A 27,545-nucleotide genomic window follows, 5' to 3' on the forward strand; every position below is an offset into this window, starting at 1 on the left:
ACATCTGTTTTTCTCAAGCTGATTAACTGTATTAACACTGCTGTATTCATTTCCTAAGCATTCAGATATTATGAGCTTGGCAAGTTAGTGTATGTTTCAACTCCCTTTTTTCAAATTCTGTATCACTTCTGGATACAGGAGGGGACATTACAATTATAAACAAGTAAAACTTCAGTGTGTGTGTCATATTCTCCTTTAAAGCTAAGAAAGAGCAATTGTGACACAACTGATTCTGTGGTTACTGCTGTAAGCAGCAACACACACTGATCAGTAAACTCATGAAACTAATAGAAAAGGGAAGTCTGAAGGAGAATATAAAAAAGAAAAGAATGAGGTATGGCCAAAAGAGAAAAGGCAGGAAGAAGAAGAAAGAAAGTGCAAGAGAGTAAAGTTAGATACTCCTAGCTTTGCACAATTACACAAAATTAGTTATACATGCTAGGTTTTTGACTACTGCTGATGGATTTTTCTGTTTTCAGTTCAGGATGATTTGAAGCCAATCAGGAAAAGAACAAACTCATTTCACATATGAATCAAGTCACACACTCGATCTTGATTTCAAGAACTGTAGATTATATTAGAAATAACAGGAACTATATATTGAAATATCCATTCACTTTGATGTGTGTTTTAGTCAGAAATCATGAGTAAGACAAAAGTAACCCTTACTAAATTCAATACTGCAAGTCTCCAAATGTCCAGTCAACTAGCACTCTGAAAATACCCAAAGTCTTTGTAGGCATCTATTTTAAGCATTCTTGGCTTGCACAAAGATACTTAAGTCTTTACAGCACTGAAGAACTTGGTGCTTATCCCATGACACACAGACTGGCAAAAGGCTACAAGTGCAACTGGCTACTGCACATGATGGAGCCTTAAGGCATAGGCAAGGCACCATGTGGCACTGTAGTACGGAAATTTTTCACTCAGTTTAACTCCATGTTCCTCTCATGACTTAAAAGCTTGTATATTTGGAGACTAAGGTCATTACTTCAATGATGGAAACAACTTACAGTCCTAGCTGTTAGCAATGTTTGAGAAACTACCAAGAGAAGCACTAATGCTCTTAATTGTAAATAAACTGTCTCTTATTTCCATCTCCTCCACAAACTGCTTTGCCTAATTAATTTTGTCTAGCTTTTCTCTATCTGTTCTGAGTGGGATTTTTTATATTTTATTTCCCTGTCAAATAGTGAAGACATTAAATTGCTTCCGTTAATTTGGCTGAGGATTTTAATACTGTCACATTTTACGCTCCTTACCAGGTTTTTATATTTCCATTTTGGTTTTCCTTTCTATTTGAACATTAAATACCAAGAGACCTGAAAGAATAACCATACAGTAATACATATTGCAATAGAGTTTACTTGCTAATGTAGGCATGGAGTATAATTAACTTATCATAAAAATAAAAAAAGGATCATGCTAATACACGAGAATTACTGAATGAATGATACAATAAAACCACAGCTATATTTACTACTAAACTACATGAACATGATCCAAATGGTGTCTGAAAATTCTGAAACCATACTAAGTGAAAATAACTTATGGCCATTAATTTCACCATTCAAAGATGAAGAGTCAGCACTGGTAGACAGAAAAGCTCATCTGTCATCTGCATTCAATAGTTTGCAATTCTGTGATTATTTAAACTGTTATTAGGAATTCAACATACAATACATGCACACTAATACACATTACTTGTTTCTCTTCCCCTCTCCCTCCTTTTCTGCTACTCAGGCTTGCTTCCCAGATAACTATTGTGCTGTCTAGTCAGAAGCACATAATGAGAGATATCCTGGGTAACCGGACAAACTGTTTTTCAGGACAGACAGGTTAATTTTGAAATGAGGAAAAGCTGATGCTGATGGAGACAGGAAATGGGATCATGAGACAGTTTTCAATTATCACAAAAATAACTTTATTAAAAACAATCAGCCAGAGTAGGAATGATATCTGTGCACTTCTCCACGTACCAGTATCTTACAGCTCCTGCAAAAGAAAAGAAAAGAAAGTACATGAAAAAATAATCTAGTACTCTACACAGCACATGGTCAATTTTTCCACACTGCTTACCTTTTCCTCTGCTTCCAGCAATTACTGGCAGGACACTGTCTCTACTCATTCTAGGCATAGAGGATATAAAGTTATAGTTCACTGTCAGAAACATCAATTTTTCTATAGAACCATAAAATACATTATAAGCACACCACCATCATAGAACATTTATTGTGATACTTACCTTCTGCTTTCTGAATCCTTACATCATTTACTGAATGAAACTTGACATTTACATAACACCTCCAAGCAGGAGAAGGACAAAGTAACACCAGTTCACTGTGGCTGCACAAACATGGCCCAGCTCAGGCATTTGGAGCCTTTTTTCTGGTAGCAAGATAACTTCAGTACACAGCAAGCAACATTCTACTATTAACCCTTCACCCCCTAATACCTTAAAAATGGATTCCACATTCACATGGCCACATCTGGATTGTACTTACCACTTGGAAGCCTCCTCCCAGGTCCCCTCTCAATTAGAGATAAAAACTCTCACTGGTAAGTCTTCTGGCAGCTGTCTCTCCCATCACTTGTGACATGCAGGTATCGCTTCTGCCTTGGTAGGCTCGTTTTAGTAGCATACAATATGTGCAAGTCATTGTCTACATATCTTTGCATCTGGTTAAACTGCAGCTGAGCCCAAACAAGGCCAAGAGTAAAATCTCAACACTGCAAGTCATTAAGTTTCAGTAACACACCTGTGTGGTGTCAGTTTTCGCAAATCCTCAACCTCAGCAAAGCATTTACCTAAATACCACATTTAAAATGCAGGTTACAATGCTGACTGGGTATAAGGTCACATTTAAATACACAGCTGTCTGTTCAGTGTTTATGTCATCCAATTACCTGTATTTCATGATGGAAAGTGTTTACCTCTGAGATACACCAGCCATGCAGGAACCTAGGGCACATGCCAAATCCCAAACTAGAATGTACACACAATTTACATAGACAAACATACATACAGCAAAGCCCCTCTTTATGCAAGTGAGATGCTGTGTCCTCAATTGAAATTCAGCCTTGAAGCACAGATCCTTTCTCCCCAAGGTGACAACAGAGCATGAATGCTCTTGAAACCATCACCATACAGAAAAGGTTTGTATCTGGCACTAGGTTTCAAATGGAAACTTACCTGGAGGCTTGTATCCACTTTGAAGGTTTCACAAATTCTTTTTTTCTAATTCACAGGTAACACTTTGACCTTACTAGTACCCCATGATCAGCACATAAGGATGCACAGAACACATTCACATTGGCTGTGACAGACTAATGGTTATATGTAGCACTACCAATGATACACATCCACCTTTTCAGACTGACATCTGCGCAATGCAACTACAGCCCTCCCAACCCAGGCCCCAGCAAAACAGGAAAAAGTGGACCAATTCTGGCTTTATAAACTTGTCAACATAGTGTTATTTTTTTTTTTTTTTTTTTTTTAGTTTCCATACGTTTCATCACAAATGGTTAGTAACTTTTGTTCCTAACAAGAGTAGAAAGGAAGATGGAGAGAGGAGGTGTCTGGCCTCTTCTCCCAAGTAACAAGTGATAGGCCAAGATGTTAACAGCCTCAAGGTGCGCCAGAGGAGGCTTAGACTGGATGCGGGGAAAAAATTCTTAACCAAAAAGGTGCTCAGGCATTGGAATACGCTTCCCAGGGAAGTGGTTGAGTCACCATCCCTGGAAGTGTTCAAAAAATGTGTAGATGAGGCCCCCAGTGACATGGTTTAGTGATGGACTTGGTAGTCCTGGGGTAATGCTTGGACTTGATGATCTTGAAGGTCTTTTCCAACCCAGTCGGTTCTATGAACTTCAGTTAGAGAAAGCAGAAGAAACTGAACACAGAGGAAGGTAGCCAGCGTAAGTTACATATATCAACACTATTTAATCAATATTTTGCACACAGTTCACAGCATTACTATTTTGATAAAGCACAACAGGCAATTAACAGCACTTACAAGTTAACCACAGAGTAAATCTTAATCTTGCCTTTTAAAAATTACACAAATTAATCCAACCCAGTTCATTGCAAATACAGAAAATGCAGATAAATTGGGAAAATGACATACCAATAAAAGTACACATGGTAGCACTGAAACAAGACAGTAGCTAGGCCACAAAACAGGTAAATCTCTCCTTCCCATAAAGCAAGCCGTATCCCCCAAACTAAGCCAAGATGTTGCAAGGCAACCTGCAACATGTTCAGCAGGTGCACGTTGACTTTCACTGAAGAGATGAGTTTTCCTAAACAGATACAACCACTGCCAGAGCTTCCTCCAGCCCCTGAGGAATTTCTGCTTCATCCATGTCTCTTACAGCACTCAGACTTCAGCTGTTTCTATAAGGCTCTCTGTTCTGGTGCTCATGTCTCTCTTCGCTAGAGATGATGATTCTTCTTACCAGCTAAAAGAATCCCATGGAAAGTGCTGGAGATCTAAAGCCATTTTAGGCCTCAGGATACTATTGTTATTTTGCAGCTTACTTAAAAAGGACAGGTATTTCACAAAGCAAACAGAAAGACAAGGTCCCAAGAGCAAAGCTTTTACTAAGTTTGAAAATGTAAAATCAGAAGAAGGTAATGAAAATTTGGGGTGACATGAAGCACGAAGGGATTCAAGGAGCAATGGCAATGGTAGTAAACATTGCAAGTATCAATGACTATCAGAATAGCCCCTCTTAGTTCTTCAAGAATTTAATGGAGTAAATATTTATATATTTATTTATTACAATATATGAAGATGAAATATTTTAGATGCTTATGATTAACAATATAATTATTAGACAGATATGCTTTGATAGTACAGAAGGATGATTGTGCTCAGAATCTGTAATAATAATTTTGTGTAAGCAGGAGCCTAAAACAAGTCAGTGTGCCAGAAAAGGATCTATCTGCTTCATATTTTAAAAAAAGAAACAGAGGGAAAACTGAACTTTATTTTTAAACATATGTCCTTTAGAACATGTACATTCTTTCTCATGTAATTGAACATTCATCCTCTCCTCCACTGAGGACAGTAATGTTACAGGGTTTTTATAACAGGTAAGAGCTGCTAAATAGTAACTAAGGCTAGGACAATCCGTGCAAACACTGGTTATTTATCTTCATTGTCTGTTTGCTGCTACAAGATGTGTTTCAGAGGACAGCTTACTAGCTGCACATTCTGTGAGCTGTGAAGGAACTAATGAACTTAGCCTTTTGTTTTCTTTTTTTTCTTCACAAAGAGGAAAAATACTAAATTGTTGCAGTTTTGCTTACGCTGCCCATCAGCAAAACCAACTTTTACCATTTGGAAAAATCAAAATGCATCTGTCACAGTGCATGACACAAAGTCACAGAGTCAATTTAGTTAACCGGATCATGTATTCCTGGAGTCTTAGGCATACAACCGTCTTAGCACAATGAGGAGGCAGTGAGAATCAGCACAGGGAAAATAAAGGATGCACCATCTTCTGCAATATTAACAAATTCTTAGAATATGGAAAATTGAATATATTTCACATTGTAATCTTTGCAAGGAGATATATAAATTTTAATAGGATTTCATTCTTGAGTTACTTTATTGCTCTGTTCAATTAAAGAGTATTTAATGATTAACCACTTACAAGGATATTATATTCCAATTCATACTCAACTGACTCCAGTTAAACTGCTCTGCTTTTTCCAGAAAAGATAACCAGTTCTAAGGAAAAATAGTTATTTCCTGTGTAAGGCCTAAGTATCAGCAATGTAAAAGTAGCAACTAAATATAGCAACTTTATTTAAATATAATAAATAGAGCAAGTATTATTTTAGCAGTTCACACATGGGGAGATTCAGGTTATCACATCATAATTGCTTACACTACTGATATTGGTTTAACTGCTAAGCAGCCTAAGGACGAGGACTGTTTCATGTAATGACTATTTCCACCAAAACTGTAGCAACCTGCCTGTTGTACTTTATTAAGGCATTTTATTTTCAACTGTGTCCATTGTAAATTACTGCTACAGAACAAAAGAGAAAGATTCTGGATCATAGATTAAGTGGTGTAGGTCTATTGCTGAAATTGTTTTGTTTGTTCACATGGTGTAGCAGGTTATTCCAATACTAACTCACCTTCACATTTCATCCCTTAACACCTTAACTCTACTCATTCCTAGTGTAAGAAATAAGTAAAACTGATGACTTCTTGTCTTGGGCACTGGCTCTTTGCCCAGAACACTTATGTCTAAAGATCACTCTCAGGCCTTTGCATCTCCTTGAATATGGCAGTTAAAGCAACAATTTCACTGCATGAAGATGTCAGTATTCACAACTCAGCTTTCAAGTGCTACCTGTTGCACGAAAGTAACCTGGTCACCCATGTTGGCTATCACAAGATATTTGGCTTCATCATCACATTTTGCATCAGACAAAAATAAACCATTCAGCTCTGAAGTGCAGTTAACCACTTGGGTCAAAAAACTCATATCACCATGCTATCTAATGCTAACAGTACATCACTTAAGTCTTCTCATTGAATAAAAGCTGCTTCTTTCAATCTCTCTTTTTTTACAAACTTGCTGCCTCACATGAGCATTACCAACACCCAGTCTGTTTTCAATTGACATGAAACTCTTAATACGAGTAGATTTCTAGTTTGTAGGAACATTGTGATAGCGTTTACTTACCTTTTTGTTAGAAATTTAAATAAAATTGTATGTATTATCATTGGTGAGACACTGGGAACCATGCAGACACATTCACTAATCCAGACCAGGGGTACTGCCCATGCACTGCTGTGCTCTCTTTCAAGGAATCAGGGAGCAAAGGCAAGGAGGCAGCAAAGTATGCACCCTTTTGCAAGGAAGACATAAATTTGTGTGTTACACACTACTGAAAGACATTCCACAGATTGCTGAGGAATCTAAATGCAGAAAGGCTGACAAAAATTATTGTAACTGAGAATCTAAGGCACAGAGAGTTTAAAATATCTTGCCCAAAGCCTTTTCCAGAAGATCACACCAGAGGGAAATTGAATCTAGCTCTCACAAGTATCAAACACAAGACTTCTTTCTTTTTCAGTGTTTCCCTGAGGTACTAGAAAGTGTAAACCATTTCCTTATAATCAGAAATTTCACAAAGCTTGGCCACTCTGATCACAACACTTAAATTTTTTAAGGACATACTATCCCTTGAACACATACTTGGCTTTCATTTAATTTAAGAAAAGCTGCACCTGCAAACATCCGAAGCATACATTGCTATATTTGAAACATTTTAAAACAGATATGCCACCTTATTATCCTTGCATTTAGCTCTACTACATATACAAAGAAACAGACACTGCAAAACAAAAGCAGCAACAATATTAAAGTATCAGGTATTCATGTCTGAGAAGGCACAATATTAAGTGTTGTATGGATCATAACCTGACATTATCTAAAATGAGAAGAGGGTGTGAGAACATGACAGTGGTTAATACGATAGTCAGTGTAGTAGATAAACTGAACATAAACATGCATAACTGTTGTTCAACGAGTCCTGCATGTGACAGCTAAGGATCTGCTAAGAAGTGGATTTCAACAGGTAATGAAAAAGCAATGTACACAGCCTTTAACTGCTGAGCTCTGGAACTGGCTGCCACAGGAGATTATGGAGGAAGGCAGTGGCCCTAATTTGATAAGTATATTGTCACCTGATCTCTCTGCATACAGGGCAGAGATGTGTCCTTTGCTATGAGTGCAGTAATGATTCTGTATGTGCTTACATTTCCAAAGTAATTTTTCCTAATGACTGGAGGAGGTTTTAAGAAGCACAAGCATTTCACTTTTGCATATGATTCTGGAACTTGCTTTTTTCTAGCACACAGAAAACCATCTCAATCCTCATTTTAGATTGCTGTCTTAATATTTACAGGCTTGAGACGCAAGATTTCATTAGTTTCTCTACCATTAAGATCTGTTTCAATATTAAATATTCAATATTAAATAAGACAATAAGAAAGCTACTCATATAAGAAGACAACCCTGAGCCAAGACTTCAGGGACTGGTTTTATTTCAAGCTTTAAAGTGATGTCAAAAAAAGAAAAATCAAAAGAAAACTAAAATACTCATAATAAAGTTAAAATAATTCAGCTTTGCCTCCTGGGTAACACTTTCCTACTTCCTATAGAAAGACTCACTCTAAGTATCCTATATATATTCCTTGTTTCTTTTATGTATATGCTTGTCCTTCAATTTGTATGCCTCAAGACTTCTGCATACAATTTAAGTTAAGCAGTAAAACTGGGATATATGGCAGAGCCTTTATAGTAACCATTTTCCAGTTGTGCTTGTCTATTTAAGTCTGTGAAAACACTTGCATCAATTCCACCAGTACTTTTGAAGTTTTACATAAAGTGAAGTGAAACACTAAACTTTTGGAGATCACAGAACAGTTCTCTAGAGAGAACTGTTCTCTAGGGATAACTGTACTCTATGTATGCCACACAAGTTCAAAAGCAGTAGGAAAAAAATTCCTCAACCTGCTGGCTATCCTCCTGCTAATGCAGCCTGCCACACAGTTAATACTCATCACCATATTGGTTTCATGACAACTTATATTCAACTTGTCAAAAAAATCTCTGTATCACCAATTACAATGGCTAGGCTACCATATTTTTAATTTTGAAATCTAAAAATATAAGTAAAACTCAACATAGCGAAAGGAGCTGTTAAAAACAATTTTTTTCATTACTTTGATATAAATTTGCAAGTTTTTTATGATTGGATTTTTCAGCCATATTCAACGATATATGCAAACTGTTTTTACAGAAAGGATGCACCAGTCCACTAACTCTGCTAACGACATACCTTGGCTTCATAGAGGAAATTACCTATGTTCTCTGCAAAGCACCAGCTGAGAGGTGAAGCAGTGATCATTTAAGCCTATCATTTCATCAGGCTATGAACTCATCATAGGGCAGCATCTGAGTCAATGCAACATCATTTTTTCCTTTCCAAAATTACAAGAAGCAACTATTCACTCCTGCGTTAGCTTTCTTCTAATCTGAAGTTAACTTATTTCACAGAATCACAGATATTTGTTCTTTTTCTTAAAAGTGTCCCACTGGTTTGTCTGTTAAAAGCCAATGAAATGTTTCTTATTAAACAGTTACATTTAACATTGTAATCAACACCAAATTCTGAAGGAAAAAAAATCTAATTTAAAATTTAATTTCCTTTATATGCAAACAGCCATTAAATCTTTCAAAAAATCTCATATAAAATATTATTCCTCAAATCTCATTATATAGCCATATAATATTTATATTACATTTCATTAAACAACAATAAAATACCAAAACAACATTATGTGGTTTTTAAAAGCCACCTGGCAGTGAACAAAAAAAAACCCCAAAACCTTCATATAACTTCAAATGTAATCAGTAAATATAACAGAAACCAAATGCAGAATCCACCGATGGAGGTCATGGGAGTCTTCCCATTAACTTCCATGTGCTTTGGGATAAATATGAGCAAGTAAAAGGAGGGGAAATGAAAACTTACCCATGAATTCAATTCCTAAATGGTCTGCTATACTCAAGAAAGCATGTAAAAGAAAGGAGAAGAAAAGAGACAAAAATGTTAGAAATAGACTAAACTGCAAATTTCACCTTTATCACCACTGGTAGCACTCAATATTTGTATGGCAGAGCTGCAGAACACAATGTGGGGTCAGGGCCTCATTGTGTGGGTACTGATCAAAAAGAAAAGCAGAACTCTGCTCTTCGAAGGGCAATCCTAAGACTTGAATATAGGACACTGAGCTGTCACAGAGAGAAGTGTATTTGGCAAAGGACATGAACACCTTTACTCACTGTATTCACATTTGACTTGAGTGTCTCCAGCCAGATATCTACAGGAATTTCATTTTCTTCTTTTTCTCCTGAAACTCCCCTCTCAACACGCTAACCACTATCATTACTTAGGTTCTTGCTTTCATTTTCTCTGACAGAGATCAAAACCTAAAGAGATGAATGGAAAGCTTTGCAGAGTGTTGCAGCTCTCACTACAGCACACTTGCACCCAATGTGATTGCAAAACTGCTATCTCTTGTGTAACAGAAAGTCTGACTTCAGGAAAGAGCAGCCGTGTTCTCTACTTAGCCATCTGACTGATATGATGCAGTCATTCCAACACATTTAAAACTGAAGCAAAAATGTTAACATTTTTAGAATATTGACTGAATTTACCCCATGTGAAATCAAAATGTTCAGGACCCTTTTTCACATGACAAATTAGGGTATACATCTCTAACAGATGTTTTAGTGCAAAGTAGACTTAAATTTATGTAAAACTTATTAATTTTTAAGTTTATAGAAAGAATGTTTAAGTTGCTAGGCAGTTATAGAATAATAAACTTTCCATCCTGCAGGGACAGAGCAACAGAAAATATGCTAACTGACTTTTCAGAACTAAGCGTGTAAGGAATAGTAGCTTCAAGTCCAAACTGAAACTGTGGAAGGCTGTTCAGAAAGGCTGCAAAATGCAATTCTGTTTCACATGAGACATTAAATATTTCATTTTTCCAGGGGAGGTAATAATCTGCATTATAAAGAGCAAAGAAGATTTTTTTCCCTTTAAAATATTATAAAAGCGAAATACTTCCATTGTATCTGTCTTCATTTCAATTTATAGTCACATTTCCTTAATACAGAACAGATTAATGCATGATTTTGCCAAAGTTTCCAAGAGCACAGTGTATGCAGAGGAATGCAGTAGGGAAAGAGCAGGAGTGTTACAAGAAAGACAGAATAAGACTGATGTGTTGGCTCATGCAGGGAGCTAGGAGATACTACTAGGAGCTCTGTGAAACACTCAGTCCCATTAACTAATGTACTGCAACTTTCAAAAGCCCACTTAAGAATGATACAGAAAAGTTAAAGGAAGATTTTCCAACATAAACATAAAATAATAACTTTAAACTCGTTATCTAATGAATTGTCAGCTCTGGTACCTGTGATGAGAATGTGAAATATTTGGGTTTCTGTTGAAAATGCTGGGAGTGATTTGCCTTTTGCAACCTTTGAATCCTTCCAGTAGAGGGCATTGAACATCAGCTTGCCCAGCTCACTCAGCATACAAAACTATGTAATAGTTGCTAAACTCAACATTTATTTTCATTCAGAAGACCCAATATGCATTTCAAAAGAAAAGAACATAAGATGATGATACGTGGTATAAATATCTTAGCAGCGTGATGTTAGGAAAGACACGTTATGCAAGTTTAGTGACACCCAAATGAATCTTTCTTTTTGGTATTAAATACATGACTCAGAATCATACATAGATGTATTCCACATTAAAATCTTCTAATTCATTTTCTTGCATTCATGTATAAGCATCACGTACAAACATCCCTAGTACATTTGACACAGGGATGTAATTTTTCTAAGAGCATGAGATCAGAAATACCAAAACTGAATTCAACATACTATATTCAGTGATTTGTAATTTGTTTTTTTATTCTGTAATTTTCTCTACCTGTGAAATCTGCAGATACTATCTGCATGAAATTCACATCTTGCATCCTTCTGTAGACTGGAACAAGATGCAGTCAACAACTGCTTGCTTTAAAAAAATATAACACAGACTGAAGTACCATAATCTGCTTTCCAAGGAGCTAAGGATATTCACACATTAATCAAGATCATTCAATATAATTTTTTAAGTCAATCTAGAATAGCTGAAAAACAATCCTCCTTTCCCAACTGGGCTATCCAGTTTTCCATTTGCAGTCTGAGTTCACTAACATGGTTAAAAGCCACTTTCTCAAAATACACTTTTCCTTTAAAAAGATGGAAAAAAGCATTTCAGTTCAGTTCATCTTTGGGTGGCTTATACGTAAGTGACAGCCAAGGGTGTCTGTAGCCTTCCTGGGAAATGTATTCCACTGGAGAGGGTGGAAACATGGCAGGTTGTTTATTTTAAATATCTCATGTGCCTGGAAAGCAACTTTAGCAACCACTCTAATACATACTGCTGACAAAGCTGATTTACCCAATTATGATGAAAGGATACCTACTCGGATAAACCTGTACACTGAAATATCCAAGCTGCCAATTCATATCATTAAGCATAGTTCAACAAGCTCACACAGCTATGTGGGAATAGAAAATAATAAAATTATGATTCTTGTAGATTCAGCACGTGCTGGCACTGGCGCAGCCCTCGTACAATGGCAACAGTGTCCAAGCCTGGGAGTTTGCCTTAGTGCTCACCTTTCTGTTTGGGGAATGGATGCTGCACCAGAGCTAGCAGCGGCAGAAGAGCCGTGGCTGGTACGTGGCAAAGGCAGCTTGGTTGGACGTCTGCTGGATGTACAATGGGAAACACCACAGGTGACAGCAGCGCCTCTGGGACTGTACATTGTCAACAAGCCTTTCACGCCATCAGGTATCATGCAAGCGCTACTCAAATGCAATAGACCATGGTTGGTGGTTTGTCTTTTTCTTCCCTCCCCTCTTTTTAAAATTGCGAAAAGTCTATAACACAACCATCCTCCATGTTCTTCCCCTTGCTCCCTGGTTTGAGTGTCAGCCTCTGTGTTTAAAAGAGAAAGGCATTCTGATCTCAGGAACAACAGCACGGCTTAGGCTGCTCTGAGACTTCAGAGGCAAAAAGGAAAAAGAAAACATCATATTAAGAGCCTGAATGTACTCGCATTGTTCCCTTCCTTTCCCCCCTCACTGCGGAAATTCAGCTGCATTCACAACTTACCAAAACCCTAACTTGGAAACTTGTTTTCTTTAATAAAAATATGGCTCCTGCAGCAACGGTGTTTACCAACTACTCAGCATGTAAACGGGGGACACTAGGCAGGGAAAGGTCATAGAAGAAATGTCACCAGTCATTAATCATACCCATTCTTTGGCTGTCAATGTTTTTATCATTTTACGACGTTTACTCCACTAGCTACAGGAAAAAGATAAACCAACCAAAACAACCAAAACCCACAAAACATGAACAAACCGAAATCCCATGTATCTTTGCAGCTGGAAAAAATTAGGAAAGGAGAGAAGACAACTGCTTCCAACTCCAAATCCTTACCTGCGCTGGCCCTGGACAAAGACAGCCTCCATGACACGCCTTCTTTTCAGAAGGTAGAAAGTGAATGCTGGCTGTCTTGAAGTGCAGGCTTTACACTGCAGCTTGCCATTTTCAGCTGAGGAGTGCCTGGATTCCCATACAGGTAAAGGGGTCAGAAAAATCCCTGCTGGAAACAGTGGCGAGACAAGTCCCCAGGGCTCCCAGGGCTGTTCTTCCCACCCTGTGCCCATTGCATGCGGGTGGCAGGGAAAGGCAGGATAGGGAGAAACATGTGAAATAGGTTCTGATCATCATTGGGTTGCCTTTTGGTGACCAAACACCAATCTGGTGGTTACTCTCACTCACAGTGCTGTGGCAAAAATAAATGTGTTTTGGAGATGGCTTTCGTCCCCTCTTAACAACAGCAAGAAACTCCCAGCAGGTCCATGTGAGAGACAAGCATGGCAGTGGGAACTGCACAGTAGAGGCAAAGGGGTGAAAGCAAGTTGTGGTGGTGACCTAAGACTGAACCAAACACTTAAAGATAAGGTATTAACCCATGACATGCCACAGTGTAACAAAGAACTGCTGTGCTGCTATATATTCGTAATACATAAATGATAAATTGCCTGCAGAGCACTTCCTTGGACACAGAGAGTGCAATGCCAAGTAATTCATCATCAAACAATGCAGTTTCTTTAAGGTCTCAGTTGAACAAAAATGCACATGAAAGCTGTTAATGTGCTGAAGTGTGGGTGCTGCTCCACAAGATGGGCTCATTAACCAAATAAAGTGACTGTATTTTATTTTTGTTATTGCAATTTCTTCTTTCTTTCTGGTATTGTTATGTTCTTAGGAACTTACACATTACTCAGGAAGAATACTCACTTTTATGTTTTATTTTATGAGTATTTCTGTATTTTGTTGTTGATGTGGGGAAAATACTGTGCCTTATGGTCCTTGCACTGTGTGAATTTGTTGCTAGTATTAAAGCCATTTTAATTTCTACTTTATGAATACATACACACCTGGGAATACTTGAAAACAAGCACAAGAGAAGATAAATTTGCACTCACTAATGGATTAATTTATTAGTGCTTCACAAAGGAAATGCAGCCTTGTGTCTGGGTTGTGGTTTGTTAGGACTTTTCTTCTTAGTCATAGAATCATAGAATGGTTTGGGTTGGAAAGGACCTTAAGATCATCTAGTTCCAATCTCCCTGCCATGAAGGGGCCTACAAGGACACCAGAGAGGGACTTTTCATCAGGGACTGTAGTGATAGGACAAGAGGGAATGAGTTTTAACTAGAACAGGGGAAGTTCAGGTTAGATATAAGGAAGAAGGTCTTTGCTGTGAGGGGGATGAAGCGCTGAAACAGGTTGCCCGAAGAAGTGGTAAATGCTCCATCCCTGGCAGTCTCCAAGGCCAGGTTGGACAGAGTTTTGGCAACATGGTCTATTTTTAACATGGGAGATTTGTTTCCTCAGTTAAAGATAGGCTTCATTATCCCAGGTACATTCTTAAGCTATACTATAAATAGAAATATAAACTCAACATGTAAATCTCACAAATCTATAGAACAAAAATCTTGGACATAAAAATACTCATTGTAGACTACTACAGACACTTCCATCTGTTCTAAGGATAGGTTGACTTTGGTATGAAAGAGACAGCTTTAGGAAATCACTGCAATAGTAAAATATTTTCTTCCGCCAATGAAATTTGACGTTTCAAATAAATGCATAAGATTTGTTAAATTGTCCTTGGTAGATTACTGTCTTGAACAGAAAATGCAATAATATGCTGCAAGATACCAAGGGACAACTCAAGTACTCTGAACAGATTATTTGGTTGGAAGGAACAGGACGAAGTTTAACTTGTAAATATCAAACCAATCAAACTTGCTCTGAAATAAAGAAAAAGCCTTCAATTCAGAAAGCAGCTGGATTAGGATACTAACTAAAGATACAAATTGATGCTGTCTTATCCATTATGTTTTATTATAAGTTTGGCAGCACACAGTTATCAGCCTATTTGTGTATTTAATGAAGCTAAATCCACAACCAGTTACATATACATGAAAATACATTATTTTCTGAATCCTCAAATATATTACTTTTTGGTGCCTTATTTTGCATGTGAGCACATAGAATTATGGGGCAAGGGATTTGTCTATTTAGTAAGAAGGGTACATTGCTCCTGTGTTCTCTTGGACATCCACCGGAAATTATCAGACTTAGCAAACAGACCAAATGATCTTAGAGCTTGGTTTGGTTTTTGGTTTGTTTTTTTTTTTTTTAGTATCAAAAAACCCCAAAGCACCTCCATATATTAATGCACTTTACAAATCTCAGTTATTAGAAAGCAAAAAAAAATATTTTTTCGTTTCAGAGAGATTCTGGCAATTTGTTTCTGTAATTAATTTATAAAAAAGTACTCTCCATAATATTTTTTTGGGTGGTGGAAAAAGTGACTGGGACAGTTCAGGGGAATCAGAGACATAAAATCAAGATAGCTCAACTATTGATTTTTCAAAGCACCTTCACTGAAAGATAAGAAAAAAATTTCCCTCTGCGAGACATTTAAAAATGGACCAAACTAAATCCTGAGAATGACTTTGAATAGACTAATACCTGATGCCTCCATTTACCACCCTGACAAAGAGGACTATTACAATTTTTCCGGATGTAAAATTTCCCTAGTGACAGGTTGGCTTTTTACTACACATTAGTTGGTATAGTAGTAAGTATAGAGAATATATCAGCAATTTGCTACACCTGTCAAGACACAGTGATGTAAATCAGACATACACACATCCTTTACAAGATACTTGGTCAGTTTTCAATAAAATTATATATCACAGTTACAGAAACGATAAAACATTTTAAAAAAAGAAAGAAGGCCATAAATCTTTAAAAACTTCACGATCAATTATATTCTCAATATAAACGAGAGAAGATTTAAATTCGTCATTTGTGTAGAGGGTTAATTTTATTTTAAACCAAATTAAAATCCTCAATCTGCAAAAAAATAAATACTGAAGACATTGCTTAATCGGAAAAAACCTAGATTTGCTGTGAGTATTTGTATGGCTCTGGAGAGGCTATAGCATAGCTTCAGGACAGAATCCCCCACCCACTATCAATTCCATCAGAAAGGAACATTAGGAAAACATCCAATAAAGCTTGTTGTTATATAAATAATAAACAATGCTGAATAATGGAATAAACTATTGATTTTCTTTCCTTTTGAATGACAAAAGCTTGTGCCTGTGGTTTACACCACTGAAGTTAAAAGACTGTTTCTAACTTCAGAAAATAAATAATAACAATGCTCCAATCTTCACAGGTTCAAAACAAGTTGGAGATTTCAACTACTTACCTCATCTGCAGCATGCAGGCTCAGACGATTAAGCTTGCCTCCTCTCTATCAATTTTAAGACCTTATATATTATAATCTCTACAGCCATTTGACTAAGCTACTTCTCAGTGAGGCACTATGTTGGATTTTGATAAAAAAAAAAATAGTCTCAAACAATGTAAGCAATTCCTACTGATACCCACAATACTGTAAATCAGCACAGATTCTAACCTTAGGTTATTTTTTTGTTACTATAGTTATAAATTCATCAGAGCTAACAAACACATCTTTGATTTCAAATTGATAAATAGCCTACTGAAATTACTCCATTAAAGTTATAAAATGCCTGAAGAACGTGTTTAAAAATTTCATCAAATCCAGGCTAAGACGGTTAGTGTTAGCAAAATGCAGCAACGTTTGTTCTCTGAATAAGCCAGTTTTCATCAATGAGAGAACACGTAAATATTAGCTGCTGCTGCTATATGCTGATATATTTTTGCTGATTTACTTAACATTCATTAATCAACAGAGCTGCTCAACATGTATAGGGACTTTGACTCATCCCAGAAGAGCGGCATGTAAACAGTAAGTTCACAAAGAACCGTTTCTCTCCAGTCAGAAAACTAAGAGATGCTTTCTGATTTTACTTGTGAAAAATGTAATGCTGTTTCCATGAAAATTAATAACTACATCAAATGAAAATAAAGCTGCTTGCATAGAGCCTCATAGCTCATGCTGACAAAGGTTATTTATGAAGTTTTCTCTGTTTGTTGAAAATGCTAAACCAATGTGATCACTCTGAGATCAACTTCCTCATTGTTCCCTCACAATGACATTAAAAGTAAATACTGCACATTCTATCCTGATTCTATTACTGACATTAGCATAAACTGTGTCATGGTTTAAAATCAACTGGCAACTCAGTACCATGCAGCCGCTTGCTCACCCCTTCCCCTTTCCCCTCCCTGGGTGTGACGGGGAGGAAAACTGAAAGAATGGAAACCCTATGGGTTGAGACAAGAACAGTCCAATAATTAAAGTATAATACAAAACTACTACTACTACCACCACTAACAATAACAATGATAAGGGAAATAACAAGGGGAGATAATATAAAACTAAAACTGGAAAGGGAAAACACAATAAACACAAGCTGTACAGCACAATTGCTCACCACCCGATGACTGATACCCAGCCCGACCCAAGCAGTGCTACCTGAAAGTCCAAAGTCACATACCAGGATTTCTGACTATTAAGACAAAACACCAATGTAACTATCTGACCTACTTTTGCACTTCTGAACTCTTCCTGGGCTTCTGCAACAGTTATTTCAATGACTACACTTGTCCCACAGTTGCAACTGCATAGTGGGTGATTTCAGCACTGTTACAAGTGAGGAATCATGAGGAGAACTAGACTATGGAGCAATATATCCTTCTATTATTTTCTGTGTCATTAACACAAGGGTTCCTGCAGAATCAAGGCTCACACTGCATAAAATCCTGCTCCGATCTTTCAAGACTGCAACTGGGTTTGAATGTATTTATGTGGCTGTTTTCCAGCTATGCTATAACCAGGTCTCATAAAGCTATGTAGGAGAAGGCAGGGGAATCATATTTTCTGTCAAAACCCAGGGAAAAGTAGAAAACATACCCCAAAAGCATGTCTGGCATTTTCAAAACATGGTTTGGAAAGTTGTTGGAACCATCCATGAGTTAGATTATTTATCTTGTCATAGGCATGAAAGATTTTATTTAACTGCAGTGTTCTGTGGGAGAAAGAATCCTCTTTTGGTTAAATAAGTGATGCAAAATGTCTATTAAGGTAGAATAAGTCCATGAGTTTCTTAGACATGACTGTAGGGATTTTTCAACTATTATTTCCAAATGGGTAGTTGATAATATGGGTTTGTAAAATATAACAGCTTCACAGAAACATTAAAGGAATTGCTAATAACTCCCTTATCTTATGAACAAATGACATTTAATAAACATTTCTCATGCTAAATGTTACTTTATTCCTTTCACAGATCATTAAGCTGTCCTTCACTTGCCTACTACAGGAAAATGTTTCAGATGCAATTGTGTTTACTGCTTTCTAAAGGCACAGAAAATTTTGTAAGTTTTTGTCAATTTCTTAAAACCTAATTACTTTCTTCAGCTTTAGGAGAAGGAATATACATCCATTTGTGGACATACACACTCCCCACACCCCCCCAAAAGGCTTTATTCCCTAACACACCAAGAGATATATTTCTATTGCAATCAAAAACCAAACCAGCAGCAGCAGAGTACAGGTATTTACACTAACATTTTTACAATATTGGCTGAATATTTTTTTGGCTGTAAATTATACATCTCTACTCCAATTACAAAAGTTGCCATATTTATTTATATCTATACTTAGCTGCCTAAATAACTGTTCTGAGTTTTGCACAAAAGGAATCAGGAGAGTCAAAAATGTGGGATTCTTAGATTTTTTTAGAAAGATGCTGGTTTTTACCTTTGTTTGGGAAACTACATTTCTTTAGGAATCCAATTTTGACAACAGTAAGCACATTTGCTGTACATGGAAGACACTTTCGTATACTGTTTCATTTTAAATAACACAGAATGCAGCAAGAAAATTATTTGAACATATTCTCATTATTCTGTGCATATGTCTCACGCATCGTATAAGCAGTTGCCTTACAAAGCAGCATTACTGAGCCTCATTTCCAGTGTACCCGTGTTTCAGACTCAGATGATGATAAAAGGCCATAAGCTTTAACCAAAAGTTTCCCAGCGTTTGTGGCATTTGCTGCCTTATGGACTCGCTTGTCTTCCTTGCGATAGGTAGTGGTGTGTGTCAACCAACCTTCCTGAACCATCAAAAGTTTATTAACATCAAGATATCCAGGGTTCTTTCAAACCTTAAAGAGGCTTTTTTCTAGGAAACCAGGCATAGAAGTCCCTTTATATCTCAAATCCAGCTGTAGGTGAGCAATTCACGCATAGATGGTACTTCACAGTATCACAGTATCACAGTATGTTAGAGATTGGAAGGGACCTCAAAAGATCATCTAGTCCAACCCCCCTGCCAGAGCAGGAACACCTAGATAAGGTCACACAGGAATGTGTCCAGGCGGGTTTTGAATGTCTCCAGAGAAGGAGACTCCACAACCCCCCTGGGCAGCCTGTTCCAGTGTTCCGTCACCCTCACTGAGAAGAAGTTTCTTCTCAAGTTTAAGTGGAACCTCTTGTGTTCCAGTTTGTACCCATTACCCCTTGTCCTATCGTTGTTTGCCACTGAGAAGAGCCTGGCTCCATCCTCGTGACACTCACCCTTTATATATTTATATACACTAATAAGGTCCCCCCGCAGTCTCCTCTTCTCCAAACTATAGAGACCCAGCTCCCTCAGCCTTTCCTCATAAGGGAGATGCTCCACTCCCTTAATCATCTAACCATACTTAAAAGGGTTTTATTTATGAAAGGTTTTTCTCAGCTATGTAGGTCTCCCCTATTTGGTGAGGGAAAAGAGAAGCATCCCTCCTTTTTGTTATTTCTTTCAATTTCACAGGGCCGTATACTGAAAGCTTTAAAGAACTTATTGCACTGAAGTTTATCAGAAAACACAGCATCTGCCCAACATCTCTTATGATTTAATGAAATAAATACCACACACCACTTCACAAAATCACTCCTATTACTGTGCAATTCTCCAATTTCTGCAAGAATGCAGTATCTATAGCAAAGGAACGACTCAAAATGTACTCACATCCCTTCTTTTTTGTGATGCTATTTTCTATTCATTTTACAACTCAACTGATAGTGTTTGTTGGGTTTTTATTTGTTTTTTTTTAATCTGCTTCATGTTTGTTGGCTGTTCTGGAGTGCAAACCATGCACATACACAACATTACTTGCACTGCATTTATGCAGTTTGTAGTATTAAACATTAGAGGACCAAAAGTTCAGGCATAAGTGGCTTGCTAGAGAAACTAACATGGTTTATTTTTGGCTTCTTCTTGTTACCAGTGAAATGTCTATCAAAAACCTTTGTGATTACACCAAAACATTTGAGCAGCTACATTATGTTTTTTTTAAAGCTTAAAAACACTTAAATAAGCACTGTTTATTTTCTATGTAGTGTTTTCAGATTCAAGGAAAGGCTCCTTGAAGGACAGGAACACTTCAATACTCAATTTGCATACTCTCTCAAGTCACCTACCAGGTGCCTTCCCCAAACTCCGTACTGTGATGTTGATGCTTGTTATGAAAAGTCTTAATGGAAATATACTGGTAATTGTCAGTCTATATATGGTATCAAACAAAAAACAGCAGATGGGAGAAGAGCTCCATCTTCCTCTAAGTTAAAATCCTTTCTTGACATCTGGGAATAATTGGTTCAAGGTCATTGATATTAAGACAGATGCGCTGCAGAAGCACACAGATTTGGACAACAGCTCTGTAACATACAGAGCACTGTGTCTGAATTGCACGATTTTTGAAGTGAGATATCTAGACAAGATGAAGATGAGTTATTTGTTGAGATGTGAAAGCTATGGGTTGAGGTACATTATCAAGGCACTAAGGGAACGTATCTCTTACCTGAAGCTGTAACAATTTCAAATGGTGCCATTTGTCTTTGATTATGCGTCTTGGCACACATGACCCAACATCAGACCAACTTGTGTTTATGAACCTGTAGACAGTATAATAAATAATTCCCTACACTATGCAGTCAGATATAGTACATGCAAATGGAAAGTCTATGGAAATATATTCAGCTTCAAAGCTATTAGCTAATAATGTAAACAAACAAGTAGCAGCAAAAATGGATGGCAAAAAATGACCATCAGATCTTCCTCACAGAGTCTCAGTGTCTTGTGCAATTTTGGATACATGACATGAATATATGAATTCTGATATGAGGGTAACAATCTGAAAAATTACTTGATTGCTTTTATGGTTGAATATTACAGATGTTGACATTCTTTAATACTATAAATACATTAAGATATCATTAACTACTAAAAACACACTTAATAAAGGTGGTCTAAATATGTTTATGTTCGGGATGGGTAATATGACTCATCCATGACATTTGAGGCAGACATAGGGCTATGAAGAAAAGAATTATTAGGTGCTATCAAGAGCAATTAAAAATAGCATGTTGGAACAAAAGTATATGATGTGCACACAACCTAGAATCACATCCAGCAAGAGCAGCAAAATTAAAGCTGCTGCTTGCCCTCATTTGTATATGGTGATACACTGCAATTAATTGCTATGAATATAATATAAGAATAGTGCCAAAGGCTCCCATACATAGAAATATTAAACTCATTGAACACATTCACTCTGTCAGAGCCATTTAAACAAACAGCTTGTGCACATATCAGATGTAAACCAGAGCGATACCTATATGCTGATACCTGCAGCACTGGCAGTTTACACCTGGCCCTAAAGCTAACTCACAAATTACTGTAGCAATCCACACAAAGCAGCATGTGAAAAAAGTAAAGGGAGAAGAATTCATTCTGTGATCTTCATAAACATGAATTATGATTTAAAAGCTAGACAAAGTGGTTTAGGAAGCTCATTTGTTGAAAGATTCCACAGAAAAGGGCAACAGAAAACTAGTAGGGAAGACTGGAAGAGCCAACTGTGAGACACCTCAGTGATGCCTGTGCTTTATATGATCAAAGGGCACGTTTTCTTTCTTCTTATTTCTTCTCTGTAACACAAACATTCAGGGGGCTCAGAATCCAATAGTTTTCAGCAAATCCCAGAGAACATTCCCCGATCAAAGGTCTTCTTCAATCCAGATTTAAGATACAACTTTATCTTACATTCAGTTAGCTGTTAACAATATGGGGGAATTCAGTATTTCCCTTTTAAGACCTTTCTACTAGGGCACATATTACTTTGACAAACAAAACCAGGGCAAAAGGAAGGTCTGGATTCATTTCTAGTAGAAACAAATTAGGTATGTCAGTAAGTAAATGAATTCTGCAGGATGGGCTAGAAAACGAAAAATAAATAAATAAAATAATGTTATAACCTGCTTAGGCAGCTGTGAGCACAAGTCAAAACTTTTTACTTATCTGTGGGCTATTCAACTTTCATGAATTATCAACATGGAAAGGGTAGATCATCTTTTCCATGCTCCACCTCAGCACCTTTCTTCACAACTTGCAACTCAAGCTCTGCAAAATGGATGATCCAACACAGCAGGTAATGTGCTGCTGAACTGGTATGGCTCTGCAAGTACTGACATAGTCATTTTCAAGAAGTGGAAAATGGAAGGCACAGGGAACTACAGACCAGTCAGTCTCATCTCCGTGCCTGGCAAAATCTTGGAGCACATTTCTCCTGGAAGGTATGCTGAGGCACATAAGAAACCACAAAGTGACTGGTGACATGGCTTCACTAAGGGCAAATCATACCTGACAAATCTGGTGTCTTCTATGATGGGGCTACAGAACTGATGGATAGTGGCAGAGGAGTTGACGTCATCTACCTGGACTTGTGCAAAGTGTCTGACACTGTCCCATACAACATCCTTGTCTCTAAATTGGAGAGAAATCAGTTTGATAGATGGACCACTCGGTGGATAAAGAACTGGCTGGATGGCCACACACAAAGAGTTGTGGTCAATGGCTCAATGTCCAACTGGAGGCCAGTAATGAGTGGTGTCTCCTCAGGGGTTGGTGTTGGGGCCAGTCTTGTTCAACATCTTTGTTGGCAACAGTGGGATTGAGTGCGCCCTCAGCAAGTTGGCTGATGACACCAAGCTGAGTGGTTCAGTTGACATTTTGGAAGGAAGGAATGCCATCCAGAGGAACCTTCACACACTTGTGAGGTGGATCGATGCCAACCTCATGAAATTCAACAAGGCCCAAGTGGCAGGTCCTATACCTGGGTCAGAGCAATCCCAGGCACAGATACAGGCTGGGCAGAGAAGAGATTCAGAGCAGCCCTGCAGAGAAGGACTTGGGGGTGTTGGTCAATGAGAAAATTAACATGAGTGGCAGTGTGCGCTTGCAGCCCAGAAAGCCAACTGTATCCTGGGCTGCATCAAAAGGAGCGTGACCAGCAGGTTGAAGGAGGTGATCCTGCCCCTCTACTCTGCTCTCATAAGACCCCACTTGGAGTACTGTCTACAGTTCTGGTCTCCTCAACATCAGAAGGACATGCAGCTGTTGGAGCAAGTCCAGAGGAGGGCCACGAGGATGATCAGGGGACTGGAGCACCTCCTGTACGAGGACAGGCTGAGAAAATTGGGGCTGTTCAGTCTGGAGAACAGAAGGTTTGTTGGAGACAAAAAACCCCCTGCAGGGGGCCTACAAGGATGACAGAGAGGGACTTTTTGTCAGGAACTGTAGTGACAGGACAAGGAGTAATGGGTTTAAACTTTGGGGAAGTTCAGGTTAGATATAAGAAGTTCTTTACTGTGTGGGTGGTGAGGCCCTGGAGCAGTTTGCCCAAAGAAGTGATAAATGCTCCATCCCTGCCAGTGTCCAAGTCAAGGTAGGACAGAGACTTGGGTTACATGGTCCAGGGTAAGCAGTCCCTGCTCATGGCAGAGGGGCTGGAACTAGATGGTCTTAAGGTCCTTTGCAACCGTAATCATTCTGTGATTCTATAATACACACACTACAGAGGGGTGGTAAACATCTAGGCAGAATGAAGATATATTGACTGTTCCTGTAGTGTCTGAAGCATTAATATCTTTAAAAAGTAAACAGAAAGCAAATACAGAAAACATCTGTTCCCTCCATACACCCATCACTGGTGAAAGAGCCAGGAGTATGGAAATCACTTTTACATGAGATCTAAATTATTTTTGAACTAAAGTCTGTAAAAGAGGAAAATTCAACTAATACAGTCTTTGGACAAACTGCTACTCAGATGAAATGGTACTCCCCCATTTGAAACATACTAGTCTGAGAAATTAGAGGTGTGTATGTTCACAAAGTAAAAACTACGGCATCTCGCATATAAATTCCAATAAATATCTCTAGAAAACATTGCAAGCAATTTCTAGCAGAAATCCAGGATACCTTACTGAAAGATGTATATGCCCAAGAAGCAGAAAATGCTTTCTAATTACAAGAGAAATACATAATGTATCAGCATTTTAGGAGGAAAATAAACAATTCTGCTACCTGGGCACATTTTTATTTTTGTTAAATGAAACTGCATCATGGATTCATTCATTTACGGATACAGTTAGATTGACCACAGCAAGGCAGGAAACTCTCTGGATTATGAAATGGACTTGCATTTTTTTTCCCAATGCAGCCTGCTAAAATAGAAGCACAAACTGGCAGGTGACCTGTTAATTCACAAGATCACAGTTACTGGGCTGGAAGCCTACATGGGTAATTCTTTTTTTGTGGTGACCATATTACAGATCAAATAGCTCTGAAAGTGTCAGACACTGTAAAATGTTCAGAAAGCTTAACACAGTGAAGGGGAAAAGAGACAGACAAACTTCTATTGCTATTGCTAATATATTTATATTTAAGGGTCAGAATTTCAGGTGCAAAACAAGATCTGGTAGGGAAATTAACCTGAAAGATGGCAAAAATTTGAGGCAGTAGAGTAGCACAATTTTCCAGTGCCTGCTCGCGACCCCACTGAAGTAGAATTGATGACCCAAGACAAAAGCTGTGATTTCACAGCAAACTTTGGGAAGCTGAGTCTCATCAAAATTTGATTTTGAGGGCGTTGGGTTTGTTTTCTTTTTTTTTCTTTTTTAATTTATTTTATTTTACCTCTATATTACTTCAAACTGAGAATTCCAGCTGTCACCTCTTTTTCCTCAAGCTACACATATATTTTACTGTCATGTTGGTGGCAGGATTGAGAAGGAGCTTTTAAAGGGGCTATAATCAGTGAGGAAGACAAGTGCCCTTATGATGGTATGAAGATGTCAGGCAACAGTGAAAAAGACAGCCTAATGTTTGTGTTCAATGGGTATATCCCAGCCACATCACTCTAACCCAAATTCATTAATCAGATTATTAAACAAGCCACTTTTTGTTTGGAACATGCATGTGTCAGTAAACAGCAGAAAAGAGAGATCTAGAATATGCTTCTGACTCAAAGCTTCCGTTTCCCAGAACATTTAAAGAAAGGGAAAAACTGCCCTTCAGAGGAGCTGTAAGGCTGTGGCAAAATAATACCTGTGTTTTCTGAGACTCTGTCTGCAGTTCCTCCCAGTCAGCTGTTCCATTCATTGCATTTACTGGAAATATCCTGGAAATAGGTTGATACCAATGAAAAAGTACTTCCCACTATTGGTATTATACCATTACCTCTATCAGGTATGCAAATAAAAACAAAGGTGGGTTTTTTTCAGGCAAGATTTGTGAAGAATTCAGTATTTTGTCTTAATATCAGACAACACTGTCAGCTACAGCAATATTGCTTTCCTCAAAGGAAAACAGTTGTCCATTGCAAACTGTAGTCCCCTCCTTTTTTCAGCAGCTGTGCACTACATATAACTAACTTTCAAGAATATTTTGGGCTGAGAAAGCAGCTTTGTTTTCCATTTGCTAAATGCACATACAGTTGAGGATTAGTGATTTTCTTCCCTTAAATAAAACATTAAAGAGAGGCTAACACATGGTTAAAAACATATTGAGGCACATAAGTACCTTTGTAAAATACAAACTCCTATACCTTTACCTTTGTAAAACAAAGCTGAAGTTACTTTCAAAATGGAAACCACTCATCTTTGGCTTATATGTCTTAAGCTCTCCTGAAAATATGATTTCTCTAAAGTAACATCTACACTGTAAGACAAGTGACTCTTGCACCCTAGTTTTACATTCACTTATTCAACTTGTCAGCAGTAGCAACTGCATGTAGTTACCAGAGCATGGAATAACAGCCTTGCATGAATTATGATGGCCTAGCAACACCCTGTGGTCTTGCAGCTGGTTCTTCCATGACATTGCTATTATTGCTCATGCCAGGTAGATCAGGTTAGTCTGGAGACTCCTAGATTTGCTACCATATATCCATTTTGATGAGACGACAATTACTACTTTTGCCAAAGAGCTGCATTAGCAGAAAGCCAGTGGGGAAAAAGCTGGAGTCTGCATATTCACATGTGGAAAATTTCTACAGAGGTGGAGCAATCGTGGCAATAAAAAAAGAGTGAATATGAGTCACTTGCACCATCACACTATTCTGTTGACTGCTGAGGTCTTAAACGTACCTTAGGTTCTAGGGCACAGAACCTGACTTTTCTAAAGTTTAAGAAATCTCTTTTGATTTTCAGTCTAAATTCATACTGCACCAATTTAAACCCATTCATTCTTTTACCAACATATCTTTCAGCTTCAATCATTCTTATATTTCCTTTATATTTATCCACTTGACGTATTTACAGACCTAACAATATCTCTCTGTCATATTTCCCAGGCCATCATTCTATACAGATGTAATTTTCAGACAGGCATTGGAACATCTATCAGTTACTGTACTGGATCAGCAATATTTTCACTCAAACAATGATGTTCAAATACTTAAAAAAAAACCTGATCACTGCTCCTACCTTCACTTCCTACATTCCTATAAAACACAACATATGAAAAGATCAAAAACCATACTGTGTGTCCCTTGGTGCTGCCAGAAACACCAGAAACAGAACAAACCCACCCCACTGAGCAAGAATGAAAGAGGTAAAAAGCAAGAATAAAAGAGGTAAAAAGCTTTCACTAATGCCTTTGAGTCATACTCTTCAAGGGAGAGGAGAATGATCTGCCACTAAAAGTGCAATTTCATCCCAACAGGTACATTAAGGACTGTGCTGGTTTGCATGCCTCCTTGCTCCACTGTGAGAAACTGTCATAATGAATCTGGAGATTTTCCTTAAATCCCTTTTGCTTAAGAAGGAAACATATGCCCCACTAACTGCATTCTATCTAGACCTATTAAATGCAAAGAACATTTTTAATAGAGAAAATGTGTTTCCCTCATATTTGTGTGACAATTTCCAGATAAAATAATTCAAACCAGTTCAAAATCTCTTTTCCATAACCAAGTTTTGCATGAAGGAACAATTTTCAGAATAAAAATCTTTTATATTC

General features: G+C 37.7%; 1 protein-coding gene across 2 annotated transcripts in view; it reads right to left on the minus strand.

Annotated features, from left to right (window-relative positions):
* The window catches only part of NRG3 (neuregulin 3), a gene marked incomplete at its 3' end in the record, with an annotated part of 444,882 nt that overhangs the window by 61,781 nt on the left and 355,556 nt on the right, over positions 1-27,545 (minus strand). The window contains exon 4 of one of the 2 annotated variants that reach the window (XM_080620575.1): positions 9,572-9,595. In XM_080620575.1, the coding sequence (XP_080476701.1) occupies positions 9,572-9,595 (24 nt within the window). Of the gene's footprint in view, positions 1-9,571; positions 9,599-27,545 lie in introns of both variants that reach the window. The other variant, XM_080620574.1, reaches the window with a different exon arrangement.

This window comes from Psittacula echo (assembly GCF_963264785.1).
Source record: "Psittacula echo genome assembly, chromosome: 6".
In the NCBI taxonomy this organism is placed as follows: Eukaryota; Metazoa; Chordata; class Aves; order Psittaciformes; family Psittacidae; genus Psittacula; species Psittacula echo.